General features: G+C 43.8%; 1 protein-coding gene across 1 annotated transcript in view; it reads left to right on the top strand.

Annotated features, from left to right (window-relative positions):
- Window positions 1–13,269, top strand: part of LOC116979420 — a 115,850-nt gene that overhangs the window by 24,235 nt on the left and 78,346 nt on the right. The window contains exons 7-9 of the mRNA XM_033030984.1: window positions 2,280–2,333; window positions 4,094–4,150; window positions 12,156–12,212. Of these exons, the coding sequence (XP_032886875.1) occupies window positions 2,280–2,333; window positions 4,094–4,150; window positions 12,156–12,212 (168 nt within the window). The remainder of the gene's footprint in view (window positions 1–2,279; window positions 2,334–4,093; window positions 4,151–12,155; window positions 12,213–13,269) is intronic.

Here is a 13,269-nt window from a genome sequence, read left to right on the forward strand (position 1 = left end):
CTGTCCTGGCCCTTTATCTCCAATCTCTGAGTTACCATGATGTTCTAAACTAAAGCAAAATAAACTAAGCAATAACATGTTTTTGGGCCTTGACTTCTGATCACATAAAAATGGCTGACATCTGCGAGCTTTACTAAATGTTTTAAACATATTGGTAAAATTAAGAAGTAACGTGTTTCTTCTATATACATTCTATATAACTTCTATAGTGGTAGGAGTATGGAACAAGCTGCCAGAGGAGGTAGTTCAGGCAGGGACTATCACAACATTTAAGAAACAGTTAGACAGGTACATGGATAGGACAGATTTGGAGGGATATGGATCAAACGTGGGCAGGTGGGACAAGTGCAGATGGGACATGCTGGGCCGAAGGGCCTGTTTCCACACTGTATCACTCTATGACTCTATCTTTCCCTCTCAAACCCATCCTGCCTTCTCCCCATTACCTCTGACACCCGTATCAATCAAGAATCTATCAATTTCCTCCTGAAAAATGTCCATTGACTTGACCTTCACAGCTGTCTGTGGCAATGAATTCCACAGTTCACCACCCTCTGACTTAAGAAATTCCTGCTCATCTCCTTCCTAAAGAAATGTCTTTTAATTCTGAGGCTGTGGCCACTGGTCCTAGACTCTCCCACTAGTGGAAACATCCTCTCCAAATCCACTCCATCCAGGTTTTTACCAGGCTGGGACAGACGGCAACAGCTTCACACCGTGTCCCAAAGCTTGTGTCCTGTCCTGCATCATCCAAGGCAGCAGAGATGTTATAGGAGAGGGCAAGCACTGTAACAAAGTAGCTCACAATGGTTTGGGTAACATTCAGGAATGTCTATGCATGTCACATCATGAATATTACTGAAGAACGGTCTTGACCCGAAATATAATCTATACCTTTTCTCCAGAGATGCTGCCTGACCCACTGAGTTATTCCAGCACTCTGTGACATGTCACCTATCCATGTTCTCCACAGATGCTGCCTGACTCGCTGAGTTACTCCAGCACTCTGTGAAACGTCGCCTATTCATATTCTCCGCAGATGCTGCCGGACCCACTGAGTTACTCCAACACTTTGTGACTATTTTCCCTTCACCCATCTGCCCAAGCCCACTCTCCCCCCTCCTTTCCTATGTTCCTTTCCACCCATAAACCTCTCTCTGCCTTTACATTTCACTCCTCTTTCAAAGCTGCTCTACTTATCTACATGCATTTTTCTTCTTCACTTTTTAGTCATAGAATGATGCAGTGTGGAAACAGGCCCTTCAGCCCAACTTGCCCACACCGACCGACATGTCCCATCTAAACTAGTCCCACTCACACGCATTTGGCCCATATCGATCTAAATCTGTCCTATCCATGTACGTGTCCAAATGTCTCTTAAACATTAGGATAGTCCCAGCTTTAACTACCTCCTCTGGCAGCTCGTTACATACACCCAGCACCCTTTGTGTGAAAAAGCTACCTCTCAGGTTCCTGTTAATTTCTGAAATATTGGTGATAAATTTAGTGCAAAAATGCTCCAAAATAAGGCTCAGAATGCATCAGAGAGCATCTAAAACCCCTGAGCTTCCAGGGCCCTTAAGCGGGCCCTGGACCCTGGCATTGAGGGACTTCACGCTTCGCGCTCGTGATGTGCACAGCGCGCACATTATTTCACATTAAGTTTTTTGTAATCCTGTCATGCCACCCCCCTTTTTGAAAAATTTCGTACGGGCCTGATCATAATTTTTCTTTGCTTAGTATCAAAGAATACAATGATTCAATTATACTTATAGTCACATGTACCTAGGTACAATTAAATGCTTTGTTTTGCATGCAAGCCAGTAAAATCATATAGCAGACCTCACCTAGGCAGTACACAAGGTAGCTGAGTCAAGGGATATGGGAAGAAGGCAGGATTGTGGATGATCTGCCATGATCACGTTGAATGGTTGCTGGCTCGCGCTGGATCACGCTGGCTCGAAGGGCCGAATGGCCTATTGTCGATTGCCACATTTTGGCGCCGACAGAGTTGCAAAAATTCATCAAACAACCCTATCCACTGTCTGCCTCCACAAATGGCAGCAGCCCCCCACAGATGAACACTGCGGGAGAGCAGTGACCACATTTTTGTGTATGTTCCACTTGCGGACAAGCATGACTTGTCAATATCTGTAAAAACAGAAACTGACCATTACTTGAGGACGGTCCGTATTTCCCATCTCAAGCCAACAGATTTGTTCAGTGAGGTAATGTTCTACATTCTATGTTCTAATACATTTTCTTAAATATTCCCACAGCAATTGAAGGTCCTCCAGGAGAAGCAATTCACACAGAATTCCCTTTTTTTGAAGGTAAATATCTGTGTTTTCTTTCTTGTTCATCTGCTGAATCAAAATTATGATGCAAATTATAGAAATGCATAATATAATTTCTTCATGCTGTTTTCCTCTAAGGAGCAACATGAGAGCTCTATCAAATAAAATGTGTGTGTGGGCTATTAATACTGTCCTCGACTTTCCCACTAGTGGAAACATCCTCCCAACATCCACTTTGCCCAGACTGTTCAATTGGGAGGGATAAATATTAAACATCTATGTTTCCATCGGGACATAAGAGACTGCATTTTTTGGAATCTTCAATAAAGCACAAAGTGCTGGTGGTACTCAGCATGCCAGGCAGTATCTGAGGAGAGAATGGACAAGCAAGGTTTCAGGTTGAGACCTTTCTTCAGATGATCAGTCTGAAGAAGGGTCCCATCTCAAAACATTGTATGTCCATTTCCCTCCACAGAAACGTCATTTGTTCATTTCCTTCCACAAATGCCGCCTGGCCCAGGGTTCCTTCAGTACTTTGTTTTTTTCTCCATGTTCCTAAGTGTTTGAAGGGAGCAAGAAAAGTAAGGAAGTGATATGGTTCAGGGAAAGGATTCAGAAGTTGTTGCCTGAAGCGTTTGGAGACACAGGTTCTACTGAAGGAGCAGAGTAAAGTAGAAAAATAAAAGAATATGGAACTTATTTTTGCAGAAGTACAGAGAGGGTAGGGGTAATGTTTAATTAACATGTTTAGTTTATTGTTACCTTTACCAAGGTACTGTGAAAAATGTTTTTGTTGCGTGCTATCCAGGCATGGGAAAGTGTGTATTGTTACCTTTACCAAGGTACTGTGAAAAATGTTTTTGTTGCGTGCTATCCAGGCATGGGAAAGTCTGTACATGATTACAATCAAGCCGTCCACAGTGCACAAATGCAGGATAAAGGGAATAATGTTTAGTGCAAGATAAAGTCCAGTGAAGTCCAATTAAATATAGTCTGAGGGTCTCCAATAAGATAGATGATAGGTCAGGACCACTCTCTAGTTGAAAATTGATTTGAGACATTTATGGTGCACTAACTGAGTGCTGGAGACAGCGTTAACACCACCTAACAAAACCCACACGATGTGTCTGTGAGCACGTGCCCTGTTAGGGAATGAATGGGAAGTGGCATTGGTTTGTCCTTTCAGCAGATTCTGAGCTATTTAACCAGGTGTGTTCCAAGCACAGCCACTTTAAATATACCTTACGTTAATGTTAACACGTTTGACATCTCAGAGAGCCTAACTTGTCAGAGTTTCAGAAAACGGAGACAGAAAATGGTAATCTGTATAACACAACATTTATAATGAATCACATCCAGACTTGGATTATTTTCTCTGGACGCCGGAAGTTGCAGAGAGACCTGATAGAACTATATAAAATTATGAGACGCATAAATAGGGTAGACAGTCAGAACCTTTTTCCATGGATGGAAAAATCAAATTCCAGAGGGTATATCTTAAAGGTTAGGGGTGCAAAGTTTAAACCCAATGTGTGGGGCGACTATTTTACACATAGCAAGGTAAGTTCCTGGAACACGCTGCCATGTGTGGTGGTGTTGCAGATACAATAGTGGTATTTTGGATATGCTGGGAATGGAGGAGTTTGGATTATACCCAGGCAGATAAACGATGGACTTGGCATTATGTTAGGCACAGACATTTTGGGTTGAAGGGCCTGTTCTTGTGCTGTACTGTTTCTATTTTTAACATTGATTTTGCTAACCAAGATATTTTTGTGATGACCTTCTTGAAATAGAGTTTGCACCCCCTGAATCTGAATTAATTGAAGAGAAAACGACAGAAGAGGAACCAGGTGAGCTGCCAGTGGAGGGGGTTGAGGCAGGTACAATAATGACATTTGAAAGACACTCGGATAGGTAAGGCTTTGAGGGATATGGGCCAGACACTGGCAAATGGTGGGACTACCTTGGACAGCATAGGTGTTGGGCCGAACGGCCTGTTTCTATGCTGTGTGACTCTATACCTATAAAGGAAATAACTAGTTTAGTACTAAAGTGGTGGCTGATTCAGCATGTTGTTGATCTCCCACCCCTCTGGTGAATCTGGGTGAGAGGTATCATTGGGAATTGGAGGTGAAAACAGAAATTTAGTAACTTTAGTAACTTTAGTAACTTGTTGAACTAAATTAAGTCCAATTAAATATAGTCTGAATTTCACCAATAAGGTAGACAGTAGGTCAGAACCGCTCTCTAGTTGGAAATTGATTTGAGACATTTATGGTGCACTAACTAAGTACTGGAGACAGTGTGAACACCACCTAACAAAACCCACACGATGTGTCTGTGAGCACGTGCCCTGTTATGGAATGAATGGGTAGTGCCATTGGTTTGTCCTGACAGCAGATTTTGAGCTATTTAATCAGGTGTGTTCCAAGCACAGCCCCTTTACATTAGTTAACTGAGTCAGAAAATGGTAATCTGTGTAACACAACATTTATAATGAATCACATCCAGACTTGAATTATTTTCTCTGGAATGCCAGAAGTTGTGGAGAGACCTGATAGAACTATATAAAATTATGAGAGGCATAGACAGTCAGAACCTTTTTCCCCAGGATGAAAAAATCTAATTCCAGAGGGTATATCTTAAAGGTAAGGGGTATATCTTAAAGGTAAGTTCCGGAAGTGGCGGCGCTGCCCATGCAGCTGCGGCTCACCTGCAGTCCATCTGTCTTTACTTTTCTTTGTGTTTTCTTTTGTCTTGTTAGATGTATGTTTTAGTTTATTTTTAGTTTTGTATGTGTGGGGGGTAGGGGAAAATTGTTTTAGTCTCTTCCTTCAAGGCGATGCAACCTTTTCTTTGTCGTATCTCCATCTCCTTCTGCGCTGAGGCCTAATCGCGGAGCTGGCTGCCTCCAACTGGAACCGACCTCGAGGCTCCGGAGGCAGAGCCTGGACTCACCATCGCGAGGCTGGCCGACTTCGGGGCTGTGGTGGCGCTGTGGCTGTGACCCGACTCCGGAGCCTCGGAGGCTTCATCCGCGGACCCAGTGGATGACAACATCGGGAGCTTGCAGTTCCCAGGTTGGTGACCGGTTCTCCGGAGCTCCCGCATCAACAGCTTCGGCCGCTGGGCTGGAGGGTGGCAGCTTCGTCCATCCCGGGCCGCAAAGTTTGAATCGGCCCGTTTGCGGAGCTCGGACTTGGCCGCGGGACTTACGGTCACCCGGTGGGGGGCCCAACATCAAAAGCCTGGATCGCCTCAATTCAGAGGGAGAATAAGCACGGAAGAGATAAGGACTTTAAGACTTTTGCCTTCCATCACAGTGAGGAGGTGCCTGGAGATTCACTGTGATGGATGTTTGTGTTAAACTCTGTTCATTGTGTGTTCTGTTACTTTATTTTCTGTCGTGACTGCAAGGTACCCAATTTTGTTCAAACTAAATAGTTTGAATGACAATAAAGGATAATAGTAAGATTAAAACGAGAACTTACCAGTTTGAAGTTTGATCTTGATTTTATGTGGAGTTACGATGAGTCATTACGTGAAGAAGGCTGTCATCCCACTTGGCGCGTCATACTTCAAAGCAGAGGTGTGGAATCACAGAAACAAGTAGTTGACCATGAACATAGTAAGATTTTGAGAACTGAAATTACCATATTACCTTGATAATATGAGGGTGGGAGCGGTGGGCACTTAATCGCTCATCGTAACTTCTCATAAAATCAAGATCAAACTTCAAATAGGTAAGTTCTCGTTTAATCTTACTATTTTATTTCGGAGTCACATGAGTGACTACATGAAGATTTCAAAGCTCTGTGATTTCACGCCGGAATCGAATCCATGCGTAACACACTGCTTGAAGTGACCATGGATGAGTGAAAAAAGATTCATGCATTCAGACATGACTTGGTTTGTTATGCTGATGCTTGATCATCCAATGAAAATAATAGCGACCCCTTTCATCCAGAGGAAACTATTAACAAGTCAAAAAATGGAGTTGGCAAATACCCCCGAAATGGCAACGGTTGTATTAAAAATTGGTAAAGTATGTTCGTTTGACCATCCTGCAGCAGCTAGGATGTGGTCCAAAGCAACGTACATAATCCTATGAGCTGATGTGGTAGCAGCCCCGGTGGAGTGAGTGTTAAAATATTAGTATTGACTCCTCCATTCGCCAAACTTCCGTTTTACCACCTGAAGATGGTAGAACTACTTCTATATATATTTCTTCCACAAAACATTGTTTCGTTTGGAGCCTTTGAGGCTCTAAGTGATCTAGACGTGTTGTGAATGTGTGACTACATATTCCCGAAGGTCCATCAAGTATGCCATGAAACAGTTTGTACCTCACACCTGGTTAGCTCTATTGAGAGCTGGCTTGAGATAAGGATGTAGCTTGAGCCCCCTGCTGAAGTAATGTTAACATTACGTCATGTCCCATACTCCCATGTTACTGGGCCTGGGAGAACTTGTGTTAAGATATCCTATATAATTCTGGATATCAGAGGGTGAGGCCCGACAGAGTGGGTTCCATTTGCTGCAGCAAATATGATGAGAAGCACGTTTGCACCGTTTAATGGCACTGTAAACTGAGTATTGTCAAAGACTCCTAAGAAATGAACTGTAGGACAACAGTTATTCGTGCTGTATTGCATGTAACATGTGTATTCAGCTAGAACCGTTTCCCATCTGCTGAAGTGGAGATGTCCTGCCTCTTTTTGGTGCTATCCTGCATTCTGCAGTGAGCACTCCACGGATTTGTCTGACAACCCGTGGCGCAGGAAATCGTCTCGGAGTCTTCAAGTCAATGACTTGATGTATCATGCAGACGCTGGTCTCCTGAGTCACAAACTGTACCAGCAAGTTTTATGCTTTGAATTCCCATATAGGTTCTATATAATTCCTTATATTGGCGGGAACCATGGCAGCATATGTCAATCAGGCAGATTGAGGCCTGAAGCGGTGTCTTGCTGGATTAATTGCAAAACCCCACTGATGAGGCAGAATGGAGAAACACACATGCAATAATTCCTCCACCAAGTGGCGATAATGTATCTTTTGCCACTGTATGCCACATGTTTTGCAGCTGGTAATAAGCCTGTATGTAAATATATCGATATTCAATGTTCCATCGAGCCAAAATGATATTAAATACTTTGTAGTCCAACATCCATCCTGTGTTTCATAGATTTCACATAGGATAGTAGTTTAAAAATAAGATTAGGTAAATATCACAGGATATTTAAACTTCATAGTACCCATGTGACTAACATATGCCACCCCCATAGTGTATCGACTTGGAGTTGAGCATGCAGATTGTGCACATTCTTACAATAACCTTTAACGTATAGAATGCACCGAGTTATAGGTAGTTGATACCAATTACTGAAAATTGGTAATTTATGCAATCCGCCTCCGTAACTGGAGATGGCATACCATACTTCTCATCTTTAGCACTAGTATTAATTTGTAATACTAAGTATACCCGACAAAAATACTGGAGCAATGCTGAATACTGCCACCATCGTGATTTCGGTAGCTTCAGCTGAGAATAGCATAGGTTTATTTGTAATGACCTACAGTGGCTTGCAAAAGTATTCATACCCCTTGAACTTTTCCACACTTTGTCACGTTACAACCACAAACGTAAATGTATTGGGATTTTATGTGATAGACCAACACAATTGTGATAGTGGAAGGAAAATGATATATGGTTTTCAAATTTTTTATCAAATAAAAACCTGAAAAGTGTGGCGTGCAAAAGTATTCAGCCCCCCTGAGTCAATACTTTGTAGAACCACCTTTCACTGCAATTACAGCTGCAAGTCTTTTGGGGTATGTCTCTACCAGCTTTGCACATCTAGAGACTGAAATTTTTGCCCATTCTTCTTTGCAAAATAGCTCAAGCTCAGTCAGATTGGATGGAGAGCGTCTGTGAACAGCAATTTTCAAGTCTTGCCAGAGATTCTCAATTGGATTTAGGTCTGGACTTTGACTGGGCCATTCTAACACACGAATATGCTTTGATCTAAACCATTCCATTGTAGCTCTGGCTGTATGTTTAGGGTCGTTGTCCTGCTGGAAGGTGAACCTCCGTCCCAGTCTCAAGTCTTTTGCAGACTCTAACAGGTTTTCTTCCAAGATTGCCCTGTATTTGGCTCCATCCATCTTCCCATCAACTCTGACCAGCTTCCCTGTCCCTGCTGAAGAAAAGCATCCCCACAGCATGATGCTGCCACCACCATGTTTCACAGTGGGGATGGTGTGTTCAGGGTGATGTGCAGTGTTAGTTTTCCGCCACACATAGCGTTTTGCATTTAGGCCAAAAACTTCAATTTTGGTCTCATCTGACCAGAGCACCTTCCTCCACATGTTTGCTGTGTCCTCCACATGGCTTGTGGCAAACTGCAAACGGGACTTCTTGTGGCTTTTTTTCAACAATGGCTTTCTTCTTGCCACTCTTCCATAAAGGCCCGATTTGTGGAGTGCACGACTAATAGTTGTCCTGTGGACGGATTCTCCCACCTGAGCTGTGGATCTCTGCAGCTCCTCCAGAGTTACCATGGGCCTCTTGGCTGCTTCTCTGATCAATGCTCTCCTTGCCCAACCTGTCAGTTTAGGTGGACGGCCATGTCTTGGTAGGTTTGCAGTTGTGCCATACTCTTTCCATTTTCGGACGATGGATTGAACAGTGCTCCGTGAGATGTTCAAAGCTTGGGATTTTTTTTATAACCTAACCTTGCTTTAAACTTCTCCACAACTTTATCCCTGACCTGTCTGGTGTGTTCCTTGGGCTTCATGATGCTGTTTGTTCACTAATGTTCTCTAACAAACCTCTGAGGACTTCACAGAACAGCTGTATTTATACTGAGATTATATTACACACAAGTGGACTCTATTTACTAATTAGGTGACTTCTGAAGGCAATTGGTTGCACTGGATTTTATTTAGGGGTATCAGAGTAAAGGGGGCTGAATACTTTTGCACACCACACTTTTCAGTTTTTTATTTGTAAAAAAATTTGAAAACCATGTATCATTTTCCTTCCACTTCACAATTATGCGCCATTTTGTGTTGCTCTGTCACATAAAATCTCAAATAAAATACATTTACGTTTGTGGTTCTAACGTGACAAAATGTGGAAAAGTTCAAGGGTATGAATACTTTTGCAAGCCACTGTATATGGTACTAGAGAGGTTTATTCTTTGCATGTTTTAACTTCAGGTAATGCAAAGCCCAACTTGTACCGCTGATACACAGCTGCTAAATTGTCAACTACATCTTGATGAATAGAAGCTGCTTTATAACTAACAAGGTTTTTACAGGCTTCTGTTAATTGCATCTCTTGCTCCAGGGCGGAATCCCTTGTTAGTTGATAGTTAAATGTTAGTCCCAATAATCAGTGGTTCTGATTGGTATCAACTTAAATTTAGCTGGATAGGTGGGACCCTGATTCTTCAAATATAGTTTGGGCCTATAACAGTTAATTTTTTGCAAAACCCAGCGTTTAACATATTCCAGATAAATGATAACTAATGTTCTTGAGCTCTGAGCAGCCCAAGCTCCGTTTGGAAATTTGGTTGATAAACCTGGGAATTGTAGTTAGCCTATTTTGCAATGCTTTAACTGTTATTATAGCCCCATCCAGGTAAATTTCAAATATCTCTGCCGATTCCAGTGAATTTGAAACTGCATAGCATGCATCTTTGAGATTGATGCTTGCCGTATAGCTCCTATAAAACAGTTGTTAGGCCGTAACAAAAATTTACTATTCTGAAAGTCTGTACTGCACATATGAGTTAAACTTGGATGAAGTGACATCCTCCATCTGTCACCTGTCCTGAAAGGCAATCCTGCCCATAATACTGGGCCTGCCTCGAAGACAACTCCGGTCCGAATTCCAAGTCTGCTTGGAACCGATGTATGTTGTGCAGTAAAAATAATCACATGTTATCATCTGTTTTTTAAAACCAGATCTGAAACTCATGTTATTGTCATTTTGAAAAAAAACACAAGGGTAAAAATTACCAACATGTAACTGGCCCACAATCCCTTGTTTCGGTAAACCCAGACCCACCTACCTCCATGGCTACCGGTGGTCTTGTGGTAAGCCCAGTGGCCCCTGATGCGGGTTCCTTTTCTCTCCTTGATTGGGAGTAGGACTGGTAGGGAGTGTGGATTCCATGTTTCTCCTGACCTCTGCTTGGGTCTTGGTCTGAAAACCTCATCATACTGAGCCTGCCTTGTAAGACAATTCTGGCCATAATTCTGAGTCTGCCTTGAAAGACGACTCTGATCATATTTCCGTGCCCAACTTTCAAGTTACCACCGGCTTCGGTGAACCGCTTACCCCCTATGGAGGTGTGGGGTGTGTTGTCGCCTACTGATGAAGTTTTGCTTGTCGTTGGTACCTTGATTGGTCCGACAGCTTTTGCTTCCTTCTTCTGGTCTTACCTGAACAGAGGATTCGGCGGCTGGTTTCTCCAAAGTCACCCTGATAGCGCTGTTGCCTTGCCGGCACTTGTAGCGTGCGGGTATTCTGCCAACTGCTGGCTCTTGAGGCCATATGCATGTGCTTCAGTATGTTCATACTTTAAATTCGAGATCAGTTACCTACTGATCACTCGCACTCCCCTCCACTGAGAGTGAGATTTGTAGGCAGCCCTGAAAACAGGTGCTGCCGCAGGCCCCTGAGGATACCTGCACTGACATGGCCCCTCCAGCGGACCTAAATGAGGTTCTTGCTTTGGGTCAGACTGAAACTGACCGTGGATGCTCCTCTCCTCAGAGCAGGAGACATTTGTGCAGCCCTGAAACAGGTGCCGCTGCCTGCGGGTTCTCCATAATACCCGGGCTGATAACTCCTTCCTTTGGAGAATATCATTGTGGAGCACCTCTCCATCAGGTGCTCCATGTGGGTTTTGAACGTTTAAACACGTTACCCATGAAGGAGGTTATCCTCTCCATCCGGAATCCTCCTGGCCCGACTTGTTTGCGGGCTTTCTCCTTGCGCTCCCTTCCTCAGAGCGAGAGATCAAATAGTGACTAACCCTCCAATTGGGTTTGCCTACGTACTCCTGGCCCGTTTTGTTTTAATGAATGGGCCTCTTCCCTACACTCCTCTCCACAGAGAGGAGATATAATTTAATGGCCGCTGTCTCTGTAGCGGCTCCCGCGGTCTCTGTGGCGGGCCTCGCGCTCTAGCGGGTGCCGCGATGCCGCTCCATTTCCGGGTATCCCCGAGGTCATGACCGGGATTCCCTCTGTTCCGTGACGGGGTTCCCGCGGTCCATAGAGGTTTACCCGCGGCCCGTCCGGACTTCGCCCCCATTCCAGCAGGCAAACTCTGAAAATTAGTTTCCTGCAAAACAAAAGCAATTCCAGCGGTAAGTTTTAAACCAACAAGGTAAGTTTTAAACTTACCTTGTTGGTTTAAAACTTACCGCTGGACAGCGCGAATGCTGCCGCCAGTCGGCTCGTTTGCGCAAAGCGAGTCAACGCAATGACGCGCCAAGTGGGATGACGGCCTTCTTCACGTAGTCACTCACGTGACTCCGAAGTAAAATCAATAATCAAAGTTTAAAGCCAATGTGTGGGGCGACTTTTTTATACAGAGCAAGGTAAGTTCCTGAAACACGCTGCCATGTGGTGGTGTTGGCAGATATGATAGTGGCATTTTGGATATGCTGGGAATGGAGGAGTTTGGATTATACCCAGGCAGATAAACAATGGTCTTGGCATTATGTTAGGCACAGACATTTTGGGTTGAAGGGCCTGTTCTTGTGCTGTACTGTTTCTATGTTTAACACTGATTTTGCTAACCAATATATTTTTGTGATGACCTTCTTGAAATAGAGATTGCACCCCTTGAAGTTGAAGTAATTGAAGAGGAAACAACAGAAAATGAAACAGGTGAGCTGCCAGTGGAGGGGGTTGAGGCAGGTACAAAAATTGCATTTTTAAGAGACACTTGGATAGGTAAGGCTTTGAGGGATATGGACCAGACACTGGCAAATTGGACTACCTTGGTCAGCATGGGTGAGTTGGGCCGATGGGCCTGTTTCCATGCTGTATAACTCTATAACTGTAAATAGACAATAGATGCAGGAATAGGCCATTCGTCCCTTCGAGCCAGCACCACCATTCAATGTGATCATTGGTATCCACCAGGAATGCCAGGTCAATAACTAGCTTAGTACTGTATTGGTGGCCGATTCAGCATGTTATTGATCTCCCACCCCTCTGGTGAAGCTGGGTGAGAGGTATCATTGACAATTGGAGATGGAAACAGGAGAGGTGGAGAGAGGGAAGGGAGATTGAAGCACGTGCAAATCAAGGAAGGAAAGAGGAATGGTAGACACAAGAAACTGCAAAGGCCCAAGTCTTGTGTAAAACATAAAAGTGCTGGAGGAACTCAGTGGGCCAGGCAGCATCTGTGCAGGGAATAGATAGGTAATGTTTTGAGTCGGGACTAAAAGAGAAATGATAGATAGAGGTAAAAGGACACGGGTGAGGGATGGGGAGAGCATTCGAAGAACAGCAACATTTCTTTTGGGGTTGCGTGGAAGAAATGAATTTTATCCTCTTGGTGAGGAAAAGTTTATTGTACATCCCAGGCACAACGACCTGCTGGAGGAAGGGTTTTGGGAATAGGTGTCATTCTGCATGGTGGGAATTACTTGATTCCAAAGGTTTAATGAAGGGAGAGGACTGGATTTTGCAATCCAGAGTGTAGACCAGTGGAAAAATTACGGGACAATTTGGGGAATTAGATTCACGGGATTGGAGGGAGATGGAACTTCTCTATGTAGAAACAAGGAAGTGCAGATACTGGGTTACAAAAAACCCAAGAGATCAACAGCATGCCGATCACAACAGTGCTAAGCTAGTTATTCAACTGGCATTCCCTTATAGTTATCCAGTCACACAGTATGGAGGTCATGGATATGTGACATTTCCGGTCGAGATG

Source organism: Amblyraja radiata, chromosome 12 (assembly GCF_010909765.2).
Source record: "Amblyraja radiata isolate CabotCenter1 chromosome 12, sAmbRad1.1.pri, whole genome shotgun sequence".
NCBI classification, from domain to species: Eukaryota; Metazoa; Chordata; class Chondrichthyes; order Rajiformes; family Rajidae; genus Amblyraja; species Amblyraja radiata.